We start from the raw sequence: 24,101 nt of genomic DNA, 5'->3' as shown, positions 1-24,101 counted from the left end.
ATAAAGTATTTCACATAAAATTAACAAAGTTAAATAAATCTAAGATAAATAATACTTTTATTACTTGATATTGTTTAATATTATCACTTGAAATCTTGTATAAAATTAAATCAATAAATTAATCATATATAATACTTTTTAATTACACATTTGTGTTTTATTAGAATCCTTCTTTAAGCCGTTTTCCAACGAAAACATTATTTCATAATATTAAAAAAAAAAATACATTTTTCCATTTCACACAAAATATATGTTGTTATAATAAAAGATTTGGATTCGTTTCAATCATTTTCAATAATGGACTATTTTTCGTAAAAATTACAAAAAGTCCTTTCATGTTAGAAAATACTTTATTCTGAAGTAGAGAATATGGATGGTAAAATTTCAACGACAAAGACAAGCGGCTGTTATTTTCGAAAGAAACATCCCAATAGAAGCTCGACGTAAGTCGGATATTGAAGACGGTTAAAAATAAAGAGGAGTAGAATGGGAAAGATCGAAATAGAGTGGCTCTTGCAGCATAACATAAAGAAATTTGACGCTCACAATAATTTTCCATTCGGACGCCAGACAGCTACAAAATGGAAAACAAATGTTTCATAATTCGAGAACGCTTTCAAAATGTTTTGTTCGATTCTACTTTAGAAAAACAAAAAGAAAAAACAAGATAACCAGAGAGAGAGAGAAAGAAAAAATATATACATAGTTTCCATTGAAAATTAAAGTAATTAACAAATTATTTCACAATAAAAAGCTTTTAGGAAACTGTTCGTATATATTCGTGCACACGTGTGGCTCTGAATACAATTAAAGATTTCATCTCGAAGCACTTATGAAATAAATTTTCTAGAAAAGACTAATGGTATCGCTACCTTTTATTGTCTGTTCAGACACTCAATAAAAATTCATTATACTTTATACGTACACTTCATATATTATATATTTATATATAAAATAAATATTATATATTATAAACTGTTCAAAAAAATTATGGCATAGAAAAATTTTAGACAAAAATTGATCAACTTATGGCTGACGATAACTCCGCGAAAAATCATCATAGAATCATAAACTATTTTTTAAAGATCAGAGGATTTTTCGCGAAGTCATCGTCAGCCAAAGTTGGTCAATTTTTGCGTAAAATTTTTCTATATCATAATTTTTTTTAGCAGTGTATATGTATATAAAAAATATTTATATGTATATGTGTATAAAATAATGTATATATGTATATAAAATATATATATTTTTTCAGAATTGGAAAAAACGTCATGAAATGTATAATACGTCATATAATGATAATTTTTTGTTAATAAATTGTCGCGTAAAATTATACATAGATATCGTAAAGATAGATGCGACAATGTAATAGGACATTTCTCAGACTTAGAAAACGGGAACGTGGAACGATATGCGTCGGTGCATTTCCATGAATATGCGCAAACTACCGAATCGCCGGAGTTATCCTGCCGAATGTACCACGTACGAAATACATGTCGGCCGCAGAGACATGTCTCTGCGCTCAACGGCGGCGCGCAAACAGCTGCGCAAATATAACGATGCACCTACGTGCATTCGCGGTTGCATTTTGCCTGCACTGCGGGTGAACTGCATCCTTTCGGCTATCACGAAATTAGTTAATGCTCAGACGAGCGTGAAGAGACGGGAATACCATGGTTTACAGTTACATGGTAAGAAATAACAAACAAGTCCTTAACTATCCAATGTGAATTTTGCGAATAATTTGATAATCCAATCCGCAACGAAATACATCAACTTTCAGGGAAAAACAAGTAAGTTCGAAATTGATTGAAAGAAGCTAGCACAAAATTTGGCGACGGTACGCGACAAAGTTTCCGAGGAGGATATCGCGAATGAAGCGAGTCGCACTTTTCTTCCTACCACTTTTGCTTGCGGCTGCGATCAGATACGCCTCCGTAAAATGCCGCAGTGCTGTATATCGAGTTCTACAGGATTCCCTTCCAGGAAATTCAGGAAAAGTTTCAGAACTTCTTACGGTTTGCGGTGAGACAGTTTCCTTATTTGAGTTAACCGCGCGGAATAGTTAGTCTCAGTGCGCACCGTCACTTTTATTTCCTCTGCTGACATTTCTTTATTTTTGTACGTAGGATAACTTGTTCTACGTCTTCTTAATTTACCTCATCCGAGAAATCCGTTTCTACAGTCATTTTTTTAAAAAAGTAATAAAAAAATAATACAAAAAAATAAAAATGACTATAAAATAAAAAATATTAAAAATAAATTATTTAGAAAAGAATATAGCGATTTAATATTTTCTAATAAAATTAAATAAGATTAAAATTAGTACATTTATACCAAATATTATGAAACGCTGAATATTATTTTATTTATTTAATAATTACTATTAGAAAAAAATCACTCTACAATTTGTAATATTAACATTAACGATATATTATTCTTTAGAAAATTTTAGTTAACAAAGCATTTTCTCTAAAGAAAAACGTTAAATAGTTTTCTTTTCTCTTGAAAATCCAGAAAGATGCAATCTGCTTGCATCTTCTTCGCATCCAACGATGGACGCGGTTCCTTGCGCGAAATATACGAGTTCCTGTCGTCGACCTTAATCGACCATCACCAATCGGTTATAACTCAAACCGGCGGTCCGCAATTTATATCCGCCTCCATGCTACCGGTAACGTCCGATCGCGTTCGAGTCGATCGTAAATTTAATTGTGTAACGAGGCAACGCCTGATCCACGGTCTACGTTCTCTCTCTCGTCCCTTGCGTGGTAACAGCTCGTAATTACCGGCCGATGTGGCGAGCCATTGATCCCGGAGACCATTTGTTTCCAGCAGTGTACCTAAATCCGAAAGCTCTCGAGCTTACGCGGTGCGAGCCGATCACGAATGTAATGTCCAATCCTCGAGCTTCGAGTCTTTGGGCTTACGAGCGATTAAGCTTGTTACGGCTTTCCTTTCTTGTCCTAGCTAACTTTCTCCTTTTAACTCGACAAAAAATTAATCTAATACAAGGATTGCTAGAAATGCAGGTTTACGATAAATTTTATGATTTAACTTTTACAGACTGAAAATATGAAACAGAATCTCTATTTTCGAAATACACAAATTATTCTATTATTTCATGCTATTTAACAGAAGATTTTCCCAAACAATTATAAAAAAGAAAGATAAGTATCACAGATAGTTGAGTTTCTTTAACAAATCTGGCCATATTTTGCTTATTTAACGAAGCGGGCTTGAGTTTCTTTAAAGAATCTGGCCATATTTTGCTTATTTTACAAAACAGGCTTGAGTTTCTTTAAAGAATCTGGCCACATTTTGCTTATTTCACGAAGCGAGCTTAAATCCCTTTAAAAAATCTGACCATATTTTGCATATTTTACAAAACAGTCTTGAGTGACAGATATATTAAAAATTTTGAAATTCAGGAAATAGATTTAAATATATGCTTGTTTACAATTGCATTAAAAAGTTAGAAAGTACATTGCGCTTATATATATGAGACAAGTTCAAATTAACAAGGAAGAACCTAAAAACAGACAGTCTATCACGCGGGCACGATCATAAGTTACGACTTGCCAGATGACTGGACGATGTAGAGTTTACGAGGCAGTGCTTAGACAGCATCGGGCAGGAGTTAGTTCTACCTGGCAGTAAAAGGGGCAGTTAAAGTGTTCTGAAATATTGCCTAAAGCGCACCTCAAAGCGAGCTCATGTACTGGCCACGAGGATTCCCGCGGTTTCACTTTTATCCTTTTATATTATCCGTAGACGCGTGAAATTCCGAGGATGCGTTTTTTAATCAAGGAAATCTTTTCCGATCTCCGACATACCATATTTCCGGCTGGTACATACGAGGTTCTTCAATTGAATTGAATGTAAACCGATATAAAAGGAAATTTATTCTTCCGAACACATTTACTTATTCGAAAAGTTTCCGGATACACCACAATCACATATATTCTTCAATGGCATCGACTAAAGCCTTTTATAAATAAAATACGTTTAGACATATATGTATGTAACATAAGAACGCGTTCGTATCATTAATTAAAAAAATAATATAAAATAATAAAATAAATAAATATTGTTTTAAAATAATTTGTTGAAAAGTAAATAGTTTGTTGTATTTTGTGTTATATTTTGTTATTGTGATTAATATTAAGCAATTGTTTATACGTAAAAGTTAAAATACTAGATATATATAGGTAGATATATTTGGAGAAATACATATTTGTACTTTTTATTAGGTATATAATGTCTTCCGTGGAAGTGCAAAAATAAGAGAAAGTAGCGCGTTGTAATCTGGAAAGTGTGGTGCAATGTGGCACTGCGCTGGCGAATTTTGGTTCTCCTCTGAGAATCTTGCTCGCGCCGTAAGTATTGGATTGGAAAGATAGTGCATTAAGTCTCTGAAATATGGTCAGATGTCTGTATATCCGCCGTGCAAAAGCAGCACGAAAATCCGATTCCGCGTGGTTTGTCTGAGACGACAGAAATCTTTTGTGATATTTTTCCGTGCGAGGTGCTTTTAAAATTATTAAGAAAAAATTAAATTATAAACCTAAATAAATAAAAAAAATTATTCTTTTTAAATTTATTCTAATCTTTAATCTCGTATTTATATTTAAAGTGTTCAACGTTCGTCTATCAATTTAAAATTAAATAAAAACAGATTTTGCTTTGTTTTAAATTAATTATAGAACAATAATTTAATCCGTAAAATTTTATACATAAGAAAAAATATATATAAATTAACACGATTTAAATTATTTCTTTAATTAAAAAAAAAAATTGGTACAAATGCCTGCGTCAGTCTTCTGCATCTTTTACTATATAAACAATGTAATATTAAGTATATACATATTATCTATTTAAATTAATAAAGTTTTAAATGTCTTAATTGCACATTCTCTCGTTTCAGAAATCTCTCGATGTATTGGTATGCTGTTCTCATTTGGTCAGAATCCATTCCAGCCGAAGTATAATAAATCTAAACCGAATAGGAACTACTGATACCGTAAGCAATGTCTTCAGCAAACATTCTTTCGATCGATACTGAAGCACTTAATACAATGAACACGCGCACGTTTGAGAATCTGAGAAACTGGACGTGATTCGCTGATTCGTGACATTTGCGTTTGATATTGCACAATGTTTGCGAGCGGATAATGGAATTAGGTATTCTGGGCAACGTGTTCCTTGAAACAACAATTAAACGTTCACGGTCGTGCGATATTGCGTAAGATTTAACAGCATTCTTATGCGTCGTATGTCGGAAGATCACGCGCACAACAGTTCGAAACCCTGACCTGGAACGGATTTCTCCTATAAATCCATCGCCTTTCTTCCGGCGAATGATCTCGCGTTGCGAAATCGTGTTGTGCCGCCAGACAGTAGATGTAATCGTCAGTTTATAGAAGAAACCACGTAAGATAATAAGACAAATTTTGAAAAAAATCGTGATATTACTATTGTATTTATTGAGATATTAGAAGTAAAAAACGCGTTGCGTGTATAAAAAGTTAGTTACAAATTATAATACAAAATCAACTCATTACATATATATTTAATAACTTTTACTTTTAAACAGTAGTTAAATCAGAATTCAAAATGCTGCAATTTTATTATACTGCCTCATCTCATCTCAGAGCATCGTTTCTGCAAGTTGTGACATATACATATGTGTGTACTTTTATGATATTTATATAATAATGCTTGACTCATTGTGTCGCTCAGTCGCATCTAAGACATTACCGCCAGTTCGTGCAAACAGATATTTATAAAACGCGAAAACGGCCGGTCGCGAGGTACGGTCGAATATCCTGGGAATAGATCTCGAAACCCAGTTATACGATTTATTCCGAGCCGGGCCGCCAACTGTTCGTAAGTTCTTTGGTTTTTGGGACAAGCAATCTCGCGCCTCTCTTTGTTTAGCAAGTATCCCTAATATCGCGTGTGAAACTGTTAAGAGACGAATTTTAACAGAAATGTGTGGACGTTATTAACTGTAATAAGTCAAAATATTTGCTCAAAAATTTAATTCAACATGTAACATCAGGAAGCAATTTCTTTTTAAAGCTGTAATTAATACAAGTTTTAATAAGAGTTTTAATAAGTTGCAAAACACAGACATTTCAACATATATATTGCAATGCAATTTATCTATCGTCAATTGACTTCCCGAACCGTCTTGCGTGCAACGGCAAATTAAACGCTCGTGTGTGCGACACGTAAACTCTATTCTTAAACTCAGAATACGTGAGTCACCGGTTTTCGAAATCTACAGTGACACAGGCTCATTAATATAATCGGCGATGCACGATAATTTTAAGAAAGGCAAATTCTTGCAAAAAACTGCGTAATTCTGAGGAAGTCTTGGTACTTCGCAATTGAATAAACTTACATTTTTTTTACATTTTTCATATTTTTTAAAAATAAGAATACAATTTTGAAAAATAATTTTGTTACATTTTATATGTTATTCATCCATGTTATATAATTATATATATAATACATATATTATATAATCATAATTATATAAAAATATGTTATGTTACGTAAGTATAAGCTGCATTAATATATATAATTATTTATATTAAATGTCACAATTGTAAAAGTTTTAAGAGAAAACGACGTATTAAGAATATTTATCAGAACTAAGATAGTACTTTAAAGAAACAATTTGGCCATATTTGGAATTGAGTTTTAACAAATATAATTAAGGAAATGTAATTAAAAACTAATTAAAATATAAAAAAAATATAATTAGAGAGAAATGTAATTAGAAACTAGCAAAAAGAAATTGTGTGAAGAATAACTCAGTATAAAATCAAACATGGAATGCTTGATGGCTCGATAAGTAAAGAATCTTAACACAAGTTTTAACGATGTAATAATCATAATTTGACCTAATATTAATTTATATCACAATTCGAACTGATGATATACGTTGCTCGGCTGTCGCTGTTAATAACATTAATGTCACTGCTCGCTTGACGCACGTTAGCTTGCGACGACATTAATGAGGCGATTTATTAGCATAGTTTGCACTGCAGGTCGGGTGAATTGCAGGATTCCTGCAAGGCTGATCACTGTTGTCATGCAAAATACCTGTTACCTTAAGCAAAGGTGACAATGCAGCAAATCATCACATATGGCATCGAGTTGTTGCAGCATGTTTAGATGCTTCGGATACAATTACCTTTACTACACGTAAAAATTAAGAACTTTTACTAATATATGACAAAAGATATTCGTATAAAATTTTGTCTAGATTTCAAAGATAAAGTACTTGAGCTCTTTTGTCATTTCTATATTTATCAGACAATACTAAAACTATATTTTTTGCGATATAATATTTTGATGATATTGAAATGATGTTAAAAATTATTCAAAATTTTATTGGCAATATATGGTACAACGTCGGGGTGTGCAGGAAGACGTTAAATCCTGCACGCGGATTGACGACGTACTAACGCTCAAGAAGGGCGTACCTCGAATATACGTATACGTATATATACGTGTGTATATACCTTAATGATCTTGGAGTCCGATACGTAGGAAGCTGATTACTCATCGCGACGTCTATACCGAGCGTTTAGCGACTTATTGTGCCTGGTTATTGAACCCTTGGGAGAGTACCTCTCTCACTGTTATATCCACACTCTCCGCTCCGCCATTCAGCTCTACTCATAGCATCTCCTTCCTACCTCAGCTGTTATATTCGCAGATACATGTATATCTCCCATTATAATTATATACACCCGGTATATACCGGTACCTATACGTGCATTCAAACAGGTTACATAAGATTCTATGGAGGGATAGAGAAATAAACAGAGAGAAAGAGAGAGAGAGAGAGAGAGAGAGAGAGAGAGAGAGAGAGAGAGAGAGAGAGAGAGATAGGGAGGATGAGAGGGCGCGTAAGGGAAAACGCGATGACATGAAGTTTATTAGGTAAGGTCTATCGGGACCGCCTTTCAGTTAAGTACGCCGTGCACGGAATGGAAATAAGTTTCGACGTTCCGGTAGTACCGTCTACTTTCTCCGGTGGCTGATTAATTTCCTTAGGAAAAACAGACCGGTAGGTAAGCTTCATTTTCTACAGAATAAGCAAAATGAGAATGAATCCTTGTTTTATCTGGTCCACGCGATGATAAAAATAAATGGGCTGAATTTTTTAAGTGAGTGATCTTTACATGAACAAAATAAACATTTTCGGATAACACTTTATCCCTTGTATACATACAAGATTACTTTTTTATACATTCCAATTATATCCTTTCTATTCTTACAATTATAGTTGAAGACTAATAAAAGAAATATTTTCTGAAACATATATACACAAAAATTAAAGAAAAGATTTAATACTAAAAAATATATACTTTAATATGATATATAGACGAAGTGCTTATCTTAGCTTTATAATTATAATTTACAGTTTAATTAAAAAAAAGCTCCCTATCAATTTAACATCGCCAGGATTAAATACTATGTCAAACGCGCGATTTTATCAATTTATATAACATTCAAAAATGCCAGTTGTATCGTTCTTCCGGAGGTCCCTTCAATTTGTTATCGCCACGTAACTCTCCCCGCCTCTTTATGCGCGAGACACGGTTGACCGCCTAGGATGCGGCTACGCAAATTAATTTCGCGAGTGCGCAAGGCGCAACAGCCTGCGTGAGAAATATCGCGAATACGCATGCGGCGCGGTATCTCATACGCGTGGGCGAACAGTTGCCAGGCGTTACGGCAAAAGATAAACGATTCGTTACCCACGCGAAAGCTGGCTACCTTCCTCCTGTCTGCCCCTTTTTCTGCATCCACACGCGTTACATAAATTCGATCGAAATATATCTACTTGACTGCAACTTTTTCGACTGCAACGTTATTTTTTTTTCTGCGACTGCAGATGCCAGAGCTACGCAGTTTCGTGGAATTCCTTCTTATTGTATATATGTACGTTTGCCGTTTCTGCTGCAATTTCATTGATTTTCGTGTGCGTGCCTCACATTAACTGTGCGGGATATCGTTGCGAAAACGGTTCTCGCTGTTGACGATTATCCTGTGATCTAAATCAACCGCCACGGGCGGCACGGAGTTGCTTGTCGCCGTTTGCTATTGATGTAATGACAGGCGATTCGCCATGGAGACCGCAGCTGAGCACGGCCCTATAATTTAGCACTTTACGAGCGATCGCTAATCACGATCTGCAGATCCGGAAACACAGCGTGAATTTTTGAAGAAATTACATTAACAAATCGTTTTACATTTCAAAATGGTATTAAATCATCAATTTTTCTAAATGTCATTATCATTATTTTAGTACTTATAAATCTATCGTGTCGAAGAAACTTCTATACTATAGCTATTTGTTGCGCGTTGATTTAAAAAATTTTAGAGGTAAATTAAATTCTATTGCGTAGAAATAGAGATTTAAAATAATAAGGTCTTTTATTAAAAAGCATCAGAGTGCATGTTGTGATTAGATCATATCCTATATATATCCTATTCTTTCACGAATGCCAGTGATATTATTCTACTTCAATATCATATTGGTAAAAAATATTAATCAATGATACACTTGTATCTCTCATTGTCAGTTAACTGTTAAAACTATCACTTTGTATCTATTGAAAACTTATCTAAATTTGATAAATCAATCTGTACATATTACTTAAAAGTACAATAAACAATGCTATTATATATCATTTAAAAAGTCCTATTCATTATTATTAGCGTTATCATTTTATCTCAATGATAAGTAGTTGTAAATAAATGATATTATAAATTAGCGTCCTGAATTTCTATTAAATCCGACCGAAAGTTAACCACAATAAACTCTCTCGATGCGGTCAACATTACGTTTACAACAGGAAAAGTCAGTTTTCGTTTAGTTCCACCGTATACATAGACGTGTCTGGAACTTATATGAACTTAGGGGCGTATATATTACGTATGTGTGTGTGTATGTGTATGTGTGTGTGTGTGCCGGAGAGAAAGAAAAATCGAAGCGCACGTGAGACGGACAAGCGGAAAAAGGGACGGAGAGAGCGGTAAACGTATGATGTCATTTTGCGGTTCGCGGAAATTCCGGAGTTTCAAATATTGGAACGCATATCTCTGCGGGCAAACATTTATTTAACTCCCAATCCTCCCCTCGGCCGCCGTCTCCCCAAATCCGTGTCCGAGCTCGCGATTCCAATCCTCCCGCTCCCTCACCTTTCCCCTCATTCGGCTGTCCCGCGTTCATTCGACGTTTCGCGCGAACGTGCCTTTGAACGCGCGACGACTGGCAAAATGCAATCCGATTGAAGGCGGTGGCATCGAGCGCATACTGACGTAGTGGCGCCGATTAATGGACTGAAAGCGATCTTGTTTCCAATGTGCGCGTGTACACGCGGGACCATTTCAGTCTTGACCAGTCACCGCGAAAATAAAAGTTACGACGTATGCAACCATGTTGCATTCAGAATTCAGAATTGATTCTATTCTAGCCTAATAGAGAAATCCTAATTTAAATATTCGATAACGAACTCAAATACTGTTTCATTAAGAAACAAATAATATATGTAATTATGTTCCACATATTTAATATAAAACAATCTCTCGAATTTTTCTCTCTTAAATCATCTTCCTGTGTGAAAATTAATTATAGATAATCGTTTAAAATTAAGAGCTAAAATAAATGAAGAAAAACTTATCATTTTTTAATAAGTCAATAACTTATGTTGTGATATTATGTAAGTTCTTCTCCATCTAGTGATAAAATCAGAGTTAGGATGTATGCGAAAAGTCCATATGAAAATGGAAATTATGATTTCAATGATATAAAAAAAAGTGTATGAAGCTCTCAAAATAACTATATGTTATTACCGCATGTTATTTATTACTGTATACTATTAAATATCTCCTTTTTTTGTCTTATCTTTTCATTCTCCAAATCAGAACAGAATTGATAAGAAAATTTTCAATAGACTGCAAGATCTCCGTGAGAGGACAAGCTGATGAAAGTAAAAATAGCGCGCTTCCGCGTTTTCTCAGTGCCATTGTTCGCCATCACATATTTGATGTGGGTGAGCAATTGCGTAGGTTCGAGAAGAATAGAAAGTCATCGAAAAGACACGAATCCCGAAGCTCTCAAAGGGGAACTAAATTTAACGTCGTACATGCCTCGCCCTCTCCAGGGAGTTTACCTGCGTTAATACACAACGAGCACGGTTAGCCTTCACGGCGTTAACGTGAATTCGATACGCAAACCACAAATATACTGCTGCAGCCGCCGTGCATTCTCAACGACGGAAACCAGCGCCTGGTTTCTCGTGTATTCCACCATGGAATATCTCGCCACTAAATATACACAAACAGAATGCTTTAAAACGACGCTTCCGAGACACTCGAAAGCGCGCACTTGTGAGACTTTAACTGCTTATCAAGATTATCAAGAGCAAAAAAGTAATAAAACCACTTTACGCTAAAAATTATTTTGAAAAAATAAATTCCGATTTAAAAATTCTGCGTCTAGTTTAAATACTTAAAATTAAAGAATGTGTTGCATACAAAAACGATTGTTCTTGTATGCGATTGCCGTAACTTTCGCAGTACGTTAAACCAATGTATTTAACAAAAGGAGAAAAGCGTAACTTTCTTTTAAATTTACACCCATGACTGCACGTATGTGAATGCGTGTATCAGTGTGTGAGTCAAATAAATTACATTCCGCGTTGCTGTATTTCAATTAAAAACTTTTCCCCCGCAAGCGAAAACGCTTTAACGCGTTCGCAAAATGACTCGTGCTCAACGCAAGCTATTCCTCTGTTTTATCGCGACGGCTTACGTTTAAATTTTATCTGCGGACTAATTATTCCTATCTATTCCTTACGTTGGGTGCACTATTTAGAAGAAAATTACCCCGTTCAACGCGCACTCGGAGATCACAAACTAGGCGTGCTAATTACTCGACTCTGTATAGAAACTTTTTGCGCGACTTTTTCCAACGTATTTGCCACATTACTTCGAGGTGGGCTTTCATTTAACAAGAAGGCATACCAGCCAAAGTGCCAGTTGGCTTCCCTTTCCCCCAAGATGTGTCGCGAATCTCTCGCCGTCGCGATTGTGACCGCGCGAGGGGACCGCACACTATCCTCTCTCTCCTCATCTAAATATCTTTCATTATTCCGGCGACTCTACGTTCAACTGCTGTCCACTATGACTCTACTGCTGTCCACCATGTGATTATCCGGGGTCCAACCGCGAGGGGCTCGTAAAGACACAGAGGGTCCCGACAGGACCAACTTCAGGTGGCATGCGCAAGAAAACAACTGTCCCAGGGTGCAATTAAGCGGGCACAAATGGCCTCTATCATTACGCGCAGTTGAAGTAAATTACGCGAAAGTTCTCTCTGGTCGGAAAGTCAAAAATATAAGTACCCATTATACCGCAAATCTAAAATACTTCGAAACGAATCGTAAAGTTTCTAAGAATAAAAATTAAATTTTCGAGACTATAACCGCAAATTGTATAATAAGACATTTTTTCGCTTACTTATATATAATATACAATTCGTAATAATAAAGTTATTCGTCAGCGATTTTTTTTTCAATATTCAATGGGCGATATACAATTTAGATTATTGAACACTTACCTTTCACCTTCGTGAAAACCCTCAAACTCCTCCTGTTGCTCGTTGATGGAGGCCTCGAGGTCCAGGTAAGCGCCATAATCGCCGCCCTTGTACAACTGGAGCGCCGTGTCATCGAGCTGCAACACAGGTAGCAGCAAGATGCGTTGAGAAACTGCGTCTGTTTTGCGTACGCGCGGCCGGCCGCGGTGGTAATCGCGCCATGGAAATTATTACCGCGCCGATGGCGATCGTTAGCCGGTTTTCGCGTAACCACCGTCCATTTAAGAGCCGCATCCGCGACGGAATGAAGTCGGCAAAATGCAAGCTCTCCGACGAGCTCGTGACTTTTATTGCGAGCACGCGCGGAAATTGTATCGATATATGGAGAAGGAGTCTATACAGATCCTCAAATATATATATATATATATATAATATAATATAATATATATATAATATAATATTATAATATATAATATTTTTTTCTGTTAATAAAACAAAGAGATATCTCTCATAGAAAACTTTTATCTGTTTGAACGATGTATTTGCGTAGAGGAATAATTTTTAATAATTAATTATTTTTTTAATTGTCAGATTACGATATATGGCAATTTTTATTTATGTAGTATATAATTTATGCAGTATATAATTTTTATTTCTATTGTATCACAATTTATGTTGATACTGAAAATTAGGTACAATTGAATGTACATAAATTTTACACAAAATATTATACATTATGTATAAAAATTTTGTAAACTTTATAAATCTTTTTCCTTCGTTATGTTATTTTAATTAAAAAAATCAAATATGTAATTTTCGGACAAGTTACGGTTAACATAAAAAATGTATAAAAAACAATGTTTCTCAAAAAGGAAATACCACTCTTAAATCGCATGTTCAATTCGATCGTGCGATCAAGTCCAACGCATGGATTCGTTAATCAGAATGAACGGTTTCTTTCTCATTGAAAGATCAAGGTTTCCGGCGTAGGAGTTCAATGCACGTGTAGGAGTATTACGGGTCAACAATTTGGGCTAATGCGGCTAATCTGCTAAATTTATCTGCGGATCTGCTGGTCCACATACGCCGTTCCCATATGCGAGAGATGATAATCGCTTGGTTTAGAATCAGGTGGTTCGCACTAAATATAAGCCTCTTGCTCTTATCTGTATCATCTTAAAATATCAAAATTATAAATAAAATTTAAATACATACAATTCTTCATTAATATACGTACAAAGAATAAATGGTATAATAAACTTAATTTTTTCATTCTTCCAAAAATTTAATGTAAAAGCTTTGGTATTTTCTGTTCGTTCCTGCGCAGTATAAAAAAGTAAAAATAAAAACATATATGTTTAATTTTATTTAACAGTGGATTCAATTGTTCACTTAATCCTATCCTTTTCTAATCTCGCGTCACCGGAGAAATTTGTCATTTCACTATTCACGCGCTGCTATCAAAGAGAAATCGCAGTAATGAAAAACGCTGAGCTTGCAGAAGCAACAAGTTGGCGTATTCCCGGTTTTGACGATGCGACGCGTGTCGCGAATGAAGAAACGAAGAATCGCAGGGTCGACAAGAAGCTGCTCCGTGCTATGGTGGAAGTTCGCGACCCGATCAAATCGAATTCTTTACGGACCTCGAATTTCCCGGATCACACGATCCGCTGTCGACCTTGTTGAATCTCGCCCGCCTGCCCGAAGGAGGCCCGTAAAAATGTAACGATCGCAGCGGCCGACATAAATCCCGCGCGATCACGCGTCCCCTCCTAATAGCTGAACGGGCCGAATCGACCGGCGATAAATTGCCGGAGGTAAGTAACCCCGATGAGAACGACGACTTTCTTCCGGCGCGTTCTTTTTTTAGGTCGCTTCCTTCTTTCACGAGATTAAGATCCGCCAGGTCCAGCGCGGCACGTTGCCAGCGGGGGATAACGGTACGCCAGGGAGCACGCACGTTTACGTAAAATGAGACGAGAGTGAGAGCAATATAGGCAAACACAATAGGTTAGGTGTTCTAGATGTTGGAGCCAAATCTATTTTTTTCAGATATCTCTGGTAGTCAAAGATAAACTGCTACACGTTTATTGCGAGAATCTAGTTTGTGAAGAAAACAGATTTGTATTTAATATACATATTTTCCCTCTACTGACTTCAATATTTGTAAATAGAAATGGATCACGTTGTGACTTTCTCATTTAGTTTCTGTTTAATTTGACAGTTGAGAGCGAAATTGCCCAGTATTTATAGCCATTCCAAAGAAAAATTCACAATAATCTTTCTTCTAATTCGTATAACATAAAATCAATATTGTTTTTTGCTAATCAGCAAGATGTATAAATACTCGTTCGATATAACAAATAAATAATTTGAGATGAGATTTTATTATTTAGAGTACACTTTTGAGTTACTGCAATAATGATTCGTTTTTTTTTTACACGCCATTCCAAACAACTTAAATCAAATAAAAATAAAGCAAGAGTACACGTGAAAAATGTTGCCTATAGCATAAACGTATTTAGACGTTTGCTCCGATAAAAACGCGAGTTCCAAGTTAACATATATAGTAAATAAAGAACGGAAGAGAGAATGATCGCGTCGTCATAACGCGCTGTCCAGGACATCGCGACGCCGCGTCGCCGGCGCGAGATCGGAGAGGAGACGGCGCGAATACATTTTCTGTTGACCTATATTTCTAAAAATCACAGCTTTAAAATAGTCGTCGGCGAAGCATCCCGCTAAACGTGGTGAGATGTCGGCAGTCGCCTTACGTTGGCTCCCACGTTGCTGCCCCGGAGCGTACCGCATGCGGTGGAAACCACACGCACATGCGGCCAATTGCGCAATACGTCCGGTATCAGTTTCGCACGTGATCTTCGCCCTTTACGCAGCAGTTTACCGGAAGGATGCGTTATCTCGGCACACGGCTTGTGTGTTGAACGCTAATCGAGGGAAATTACAGCGCTATGAGTAAATTAATCTTTCATTACTGAACATTTATCTGACGAATTATTCCAGTAGACGTAATTACTTCTTAATATTTTCAAAGCAATAATACTGATTTTAGAGTCATGATAGTAAAACCAATCTATTATTCATCATATTTTAGTTTTTTAATACCTCTAGAAATAAATATTTAAAAAAATATACCTACTACATAAATAAAACGGAAAATAAAGAATTTGTAAATTTATAATATTTATATTTTTAACGTAAAAAAGTTGTTTTTTGCGATTAATAAAAATTAACATTACGCTTGTGCAAACGACAGTTAAAACGATTCAAAATGAATGGAGCGACATATTATTGTATTAAAAAATATAATGACTGATGTGTTGACAAAAGTACATTCTATTAATAAAATTATTTTTTCGTAAGGTTTATAATATGCAAATGGTAATTAAGCTGAATATGTCAACATGAATTTAGCTCTGTAAATATTAAAAAATTGTTTTCTGTATCATTAAAGAGTAAAAAAATAGAGAATATATTTTGACTTTCAATAGGTAGGTATTTAAAAATAACTGAGTGCAATTTGAAAGTAAAAATAAAATTAAAAAATGCGAAACAGTACTTTTTCGAGCAAGCTACTCAATAAAAACTTCATAATATTTTCATTTGTAATTTGATTTCCGAGTGGATTGCAATAAATACGGCAAACAGCACTTTACGCGGAAACGCGATTTTTTATCTCTAGTAAGCAATAGTCGAGCAGTACGTGTTGACATAACAATTCAAGTAGCATGTAAACGTCACCCTTGCACTATACGTCGGATCGGGCGCGCTTCCCCTTTCTCTGAATATATTTTCACGGACATTCTCTCGTTGCGAAGCGTTCGTCCCGCTGGGTTTTCCTCCTTTCGCTTGTACCTGCAAAATCGCGTTGTTTGCCCCAAGCCCATCGAATAAATCGTAAATTCCCCGTTGTCGTTCGTCTTTCCTCTCCAAGTTTCTATTGGGTGGCGAAGCTCCTTACGCAAATACGTAACCGAGAGAGAAACGCTGATTACGAGTCTCGTGAATTTCGCCGACGTTGCCAAGAGATTTAAAAGTATATCTGTCCGCATGTATGAACTGGTTACAAACGAAAAATACCAAACTTCAGAGACGAGAAAAATTTAACGCGACGTTTATCTATATTGATAGATACATCTATCTTATAGTAAATGTATACCGCCTATTAAGAAAATTTCTGCTTTGTAATTGTATGAAAGGTTTAAAGTTTCAAAAAGTTATTACAGTAAAGCTGCTCGTTAAAACAAAAGCTTTACTTGTCTATAATGCAAAAATTAATTCAGACGCAATAGTATCAAATCTCAATTGGTTAAGTAAAAAAACGGAATTACATACGACAAAGGACTGTAGGAGTAATTTTAACCAATGTGTAATTAAAACCAATGCGAGCCGGCGATCTATAATTTCTTACAATCGCTGCATAAAGTCGACTTTCGACGGGGGACTATGTCGTAAACAGGAAGGTACCGCCATTTATTGTGGGAGTAATTAAAATATATTAACATGAGCGCGCACTTGTCCAATGTAAAGCCGTGTACAATCGTGGGAGCCCGGGGGCATTCTTATTAATTAATGCAATTAAAGGTAAAAATAGATTTTAAGGATACGTCGGAAATAACGCGGTGCAAGAATAACGAAACCTGAGAAGCCGCGAGACAATTAACTGCAACGCTATTCGTGTTCTGGCGGAGTCGTTCTGCTCGACTGTGCGAAACTTTCACGACTATCTTCCCTTTTTTTCTCTCTCTCTCTCTTTACACTGCACGCTTCGAGAATAAATTCATGCAAATTTATTCGCGTAAAGACAAGTTAAAGAAGCAGTTCGAGATAAGTTTAAAATAAAATGTTGACGTACGTCAGCTCTGAGACGAAACGGGCGATGTATAAAATACTTCACAGACAGATAAATTTTAGCGCTTTATTTGCTAAGACTTGTCAGTCGAAAATCGGAACGATTTTCATGTTCACTCCGTTTATTCTCGTAATATTAAACTAAAATGTAATATTAAACTGAGGTTCTTATAATCAAAAACATCCAAGGCAGAAGCACACTTAGTATATATAAATACAAAATTTCAGTATAATTCATTTACATCACGATTGTAAGGTTCATAATAATTTTAGACAATATGATAACCGTCAATATAATTTTTTCTTCCCACTAAACTTCAACATAAACCTTATTTTTTCTAATTTTATTTTAACTTTATTTGTACTTTAAAATAATTTTTATTCATAAATTTTGGCAATATAAAAATTTTTCCTTTTCTCTGGTTTTAAGACAATTTATTCAATAAATAATACCATTCTTTAGTCGTGAATTGTTATTTATCGAATCGCGCGAGAATGGTGTGAACGAAGTCACATTGACGTGCGTTGTTACACCTTCTAGGAACTTGACAATCGCGGTGTAACCGGTCGTACTAACAGCCGTCCCTATCTTACTCTCTCCTTTCCTTCCGCGATTACAGATGATTATAGGCAACCGCATTTGCGATTTCTTGCGTTAAAACCCGACAAACGCGACCGCCGCGGCGGCTTGCCCTTTCTTCGGTCCATTCGTTCGAGCAGAGACATTGATTATGGCACAACCGCGTCATTCCGATAAAAACTCAATGACGACGTAAAATGCGGAAGATTGTTTCTAGAGAGTGACATAAAATATTGTATGGCAGGGGGATTAAGGCCAGGCAAGATCGAGGCGAGTAATATTTATCCGGCTTGAGTCGTTGTTAATTTTCGCTTTTGAACAAAACGTGTGTTGTGATCTAGAAGGAGATGAAGAATAAATGGAAGTTGCGTATAAATTTCCATGCTTTTAATTCTCTATAAGTATAAAGTTGAAAGGCAGCATCAGATAGATATTTTCTCATTAATTATTCTCTCAGAAAAGATTGTTTTAATAATTACTGTATTTCGGAACTAACAGATAATAACATGCAAACGCGCCGTAAGTTATCTTGATCGAATTATCGAGTTCAAAGCTAGCGGCATAAAAGATGGAGAAAAAGCCGATGGGTGCTCCCATTAGGACCACGGAAGAATCTGAGTGATAATCGGCCTGGCATTAACTTACAGTTGCGTCAGAGCCGTGTAAATGTGTGTCGAGCGCCGCCGCGTTATATACGCGCGCGGAAGATAATGGAAATTATACGGAGAAAAAATATAGGCAATCACATGCCACACATCGCACTCTTTTATCCCATGGTATAAGAAACATCCATGAAAGATATGCGAAGGATTACTCTCGGCAAAAGCAGGATGTAAATGAAAGATTGTGTACACTATGTATGGATTTTAATTAACTAACGAAAGTCAAATCTATCTCTTCGGAATTTTAAGGATGAGAGAGATAAGAATGATCAGGGAGTGTGTAGAGTGAAATGTAATTTTTATATCGATCGGCAATAATCGGAGCAGGTGATTAATATCTCAGATATAACACGTTATAATTCATTCGTGTACAACCAATATTATTATGATATAGAACGGTTTGCGATAGATAGTACTTGTAAATATTGCACGTCAGCTTTTCCTCTATCTAATCCTGTTCGGTGCCAACTTGTCCGTAACTAGAACCTCTCTCCTCCCCCCCCCTCTCTCTCTCTCTCTCGCAATTAGATACATATCGCGTGCGTAACGACCGAATGGCTTAAGTGCGATTGAATGAGATTCTTCCTTACAGCGTGGTTCGAGCAACATACGAGGAGTCACTCGCGAGTAGTTAAATGCATTCCATTCGCACTCTACGAAGAATTCACAGCGGGCAGCTTCCTACGCGAAAGGTGAAGCACGGCGTACCTATATGCGTTCATGGCAAGTCGAGCATGACAGGCAGGCCTCTTATCGACCATGGACGCGAAATCGCGTCTCTCGCGTCGAAACGGGCTAGCCCTTTCGAAGCGTGAACAAACTGCCGTCTAATTTTAACCTTCCTCCCCGAGAGAGACGATGCAGAAAAATAATCCGCGGCCGTTGCAAGGGATTTATTGACAATGCGGCGAATCGAGTTTCGCGGCGACGTTCAATCATTCATGAAGTAAAACAGGTTCCATTGAGCTCTCTCGTCGAGCGTCTCGCATCAAAATGAAAGTGAATTTATGCGCTCGGGACGCGTGTGATTCGATATATATTTCCTATTAAAATTTCCATCCACGTGACGTGCGATTAAAAAGAAAGTGAATTACGAGTCTAAAGTCAAATATTAGTTTATATGCGAATGCGCACGTCCCCTCTCGACGACGTTAATGGCGATACTGTCAGAGTTAAGCTCCAATCGATTTTGATAGCCGCGAAATAAGGACTTTACACATTTCATTGACGCGGAAGATTAGAATTGACGATAAAAAGAAAAATGTGGGAAGTGCAGTGCAATATCAAATGGACATGACGTGCGAGCAGTTAACAGTTAAGTAAGCAAGGTTCCATTAAAACCGTAATAATCTCTTTCTTGACGTTCCCTCGCAATGAGGAAATGAAGGTGTCTCTATGCGAACGCGATTCCGAGCCCTCGAGGGCCCCGCTCCTTAATACAGGTGGCACTTGAGACGAGGACGTAGCAGAGAGAAAGATAAAGAAATACACGAATAATCTCGGTTGGAAGACCCTTCCCGTTCTGTGCGGTAGCTCGCTCTTTCTCTCTCCTTTTCCATTTCTCGAGTGTTTCGATTTGTAGGGGGAGAACTCGCCGCGCGAGAGAAACCCCTTTGTTCCTATTTCACAGCTTCTTGCGCGGATAAAGAATACGCGCTCTCGAGGGCTACCGCACCTCGGCCCGGGGCCTCTTTCTCTCGGCCGCCGCATCTCTTACTTCATCTCGTATACGTAGGTGTATATATACCGCGACTAGACTACCCGTTCATCTCTGGTTTCTCCCGCACGCGCGTTTCAGTTTACTTCAGATTGTACCCGCTATTTGTAAATCATCGCGCTTATACTTGAAGCCCGAAGCATTTGGTTATTCTGTACGGTTTCGTAAGCTCCGGTTTCGCATCGGCGGCTACAGTTTCGTAATACCCCCGGAATGATAGCGAAAAGCGCACATGCATCTCTTGCTATTAATACAACCGATAATCTTCTATTCAATCTGCGTTAGAAATACCTTAACCGAACGAACGTGTAGTTGATGACAGACGGAAAATTGGATTATTTTTTAAAGCAAATTTTATCTCACAATCAGAAGTTAAATTGAAGAATTTCAAATAATAATTTAATGATAAGCGGTTTTACACAAAATTTCAACGTCTGTCGGTACGAGTAAAATCACATTTCACTAATCCACGTGAAATCAGTAACGTCAGTTTTTTTTTATAATCTATTGGAACTCTCTAAAGATGAATTATTTTGTTAAAGTAGTAAAGAAAATTAGCAACGCGGGAAAAAAGCGATGTAAAGCAAAAGTTACTTCCAAGAAAACTGCTTTTGACGCTCTGCTTTCTGAGCAGATGCCGGCATGTGAGATGTTTATATAGCTGCAACAGACCGACCAACCAAAGCGCCAAGTTTTTCAAGAGTCAGTGTCCTTGAGATCCGGACGATTCTTTATAGACTTTTCAAGGATACCGGGTTCATGGACCTGCGCGATTTCCATCAGATAAATCGATATCTTTATAGCTTTTGCGTTAGGTTTATTACTCAATCGAATTAATATATAATAATATTAAATTTAAAAAATTAATTAGGGACAAAGTACATATGTATGTGCCTTTACATTATAATGTAAAGAAAACTTACATTCAAATTTCTACAACGTCAATTCCATTTTGTAAAATTATATACTTCAAGATATCCAGAAATTTGTCAAAGCAATTAACACAGATTAGCTTTGCTAATGTGGAATTACCTATTAGCGACGATTTAAAGTCAATAATTTCAACTTTTATTTAAAAAATTAAGGCAAATATTAGAAAAAATAATTAATATTTTCTAATAATTACGCCAATTATTCCATGCAAAAGTTACTATTTCGATTAATAAAGCAATTAATAGTTGCACCGCTAAAACGTCAAAACCATACAAACCAATAGCTGATGAAATTGTTACGAAACGCTACGTTAATCACTGTGGTCTGTTAAAGTTTCGTGGGAACAGAGAACGAACGGCTTACCTAAGTTGAGATGATTGAACCATTCTGCAAATCAGAGGAACTACTCTCATGTTGGAATCGTGGAGAAAGAGAACGAGAGAGAGAGAGGGGAGGAGGGAGAAAGCGAAAAGAGAGAGAAAGTAAATTGACGTGTGTTACATTTACATATGCAAAAGTGAAATAATTTTCCTCCGTTTTTCAATTATAATTGCAAATAGTGCGCAATAAAAATTTTCATCGCCGTCTTATAAAAATTTACAAATCTCGAAATAATCGAATAGCATGAAACTAAACTATTATTGGAAATGATTAAGCAGTAACTATTAAATATTCTCGATAGCAGTTATTTTAAAAATAGTTACAAATAAGATTGTTCAATATATTGTACAAAGAAATTCTTTTCATTTCCTATCTTCGTAAATCGCTGTAGCAAAAAACTGCACTTCTTCTCGAAGATAAATATCTCAACTTGTATTTCGCGCACATTGATGGCATGCAATAAACAAAATATGGAATAATGATGTGACTGCTTATTTCTATCAGTAATCTCGAAGTTTCTAACTTCAACTAACATTCGTTATATTAAACTGCGTTAGAAAGTTAGCATCTCTGCATGTGATGAAAATTACTAATGACAGTTGTAATTGCGATGTATATAACAAAAATATATCATTGCAGTTTAATTTCTAGCTAATTCATCTACTTTTGTTTTGTTTAATATTTTTGTCCAATCAAGTACTATTGTCTGAAGCCAAAATGATTCTTGCGTCATCATTAACCTTATTGTACCTACTCCAAAACTAATTGTAAGTAATAAATTTCTTCTTAATGATTATAGAACGTAAAATTACTTCAATGCTTTCGAGGCAATTTTCACGGTTGCCTGATTAACGCATTGAACCAGAAGATTCTTCAAGATGACTCAATGATCCAATAACGAAACCTTAGCATCATCCATTTTGCGCACTGAGCAACGTGTCGTTTATCACGCGTCTGCGCATTTGCCGCGTGAGAAAGTCGCGCTTTTTCCGTCGCGCTGGAAAGTAAGATCTCCTGCCCATTTCGATGCAAATCCGCCTCTTGGCCTTGTTCTCTTCGCCGCCGCCGTAAAATCGGATCGGTTCCTCTTGCGTTACGTGTCAGACGATCTCGTATACACTTTCGGATTATGACGTGCTTTTATACGCGGATAAATTGGAAACAACGTGTAACGCTGATACGAGAATTTGAAAGGCTTCACTAAACTCTCATATGCGGGCTTGAGAACTCTATGCTAAACAGCTGTTGATCCTTGAGGTTGCACTACCAGAGCTACGTTACAGAAGACTTTTAGGATAAACGAAACCTATCTACCTATCCTAAACTTTTCAGATATAAATACCTACCAGAAACAGAGAGAAAATGTTAATTAAATGTGTACTTTGAATAATCTATAATTTCGAATTTTGGAACTAATTTTTTCTAAATAAACAATTAATTGATTATTATCTTTTTTCATTTTTTAATCGTTAGCATTAAATATTTCCATAATTTTAATCTTGATAAGTTATATTGTTAAGATTTCAATGATTTCCAATTTAGGAATATAAGAGTTTCAGTTCAACACCAGTTTAATTAATCTGACACAATTTAAGAAAGTCAATTAATTTTTCGAATTAAAAAAGGGCTATTATAGAAAATGGGGAAACGTTATTAGAAGGTGTGAAATTATCAATCTGACAGATCGACAGAAACATTACGACATTGTTAATTAATTTTAATTAACGTAGTAGTATGTTATTACGAATACAATGCTAAGTATATAAACGCGGTAAAAGCTGCAGTTAGTGATATCTATCGCACGGAATGATGTAACACCTTTTACGCGTTTACGAGTATAAAAGAAGTTTGCGATTAAATTACCCGGACAGCTCATTGCCTCGCGTTAACACAAGCCAGCCATGCTACTGTACAAACTAAGCAAGCCGAAGAAACGGCAAAAAGATGTAATTACACGTGTTACTACACGCACACAAAAGCGCGTTGCGCGCGCGCGGATATGTAGATAGCGCCGTAATCGTCTTCAATGCGAAAATAAGTACCTAGAGATCTTGACGCGAGACGACATCTCAGTCATATTGCGGATTTAACAATTATTTAATGAAGAGATAATTTCACACCAGTAGCGGAAATAATCGCGGAAGTAATTCTAAAATCGTATATCATATTATTACTACTATGGTATATAGTCTGACGAAAGTGTGAAAAGCTATTAAGCATGATGACAATCTATTACTTAAATACGCATTCATAATTGTAATGTTTGCACGCTTATAATTAAATATTTAATAGGAAATAGGAACGAAAGTTCTTCGTATTCTCCATTAT

General features: G+C 36.1%; 1 protein-coding gene across 4 annotated transcripts in view; it reads right to left on the bottom strand.

The window, feature by feature from the left end:
- The window catches only part of LOC105452570 (FH1/FH2 domain-containing protein 3), a 154,185-nt gene that overhangs the window by 75,760 nt on the left and 54,324 nt on the right, over positions 1–24,101 (bottom strand). For all 4 annotated transcript variants that reach the window (XM_011693786.1, XM_011693785.1, XM_011693787.1 and 1 more), the window contains one exon: positions 12,653–12,768. In XM_011693786.1, coding sequence (XP_011692088.1) covers positions 12,653–12,768 — 116 coding nt within the window. The remainder of the gene's footprint in view (positions 1–12,652; positions 12,769–24,101) is intronic.

This window comes from Wasmannia auropunctata, unplaced genomic scaffold (assembly GCF_000956235.1).
Source record: "Wasmannia auropunctata unplaced genomic scaffold, wasmannia.A_1.0 LD336029.1, whole genome shotgun sequence".
Classification (NCBI taxonomy): Eukaryota; Metazoa; Arthropoda; class Insecta; order Hymenoptera; family Formicidae; genus Wasmannia; species Wasmannia auropunctata.
This window is presented reverse-complemented; position numbering and strand designations above follow the sequence as displayed.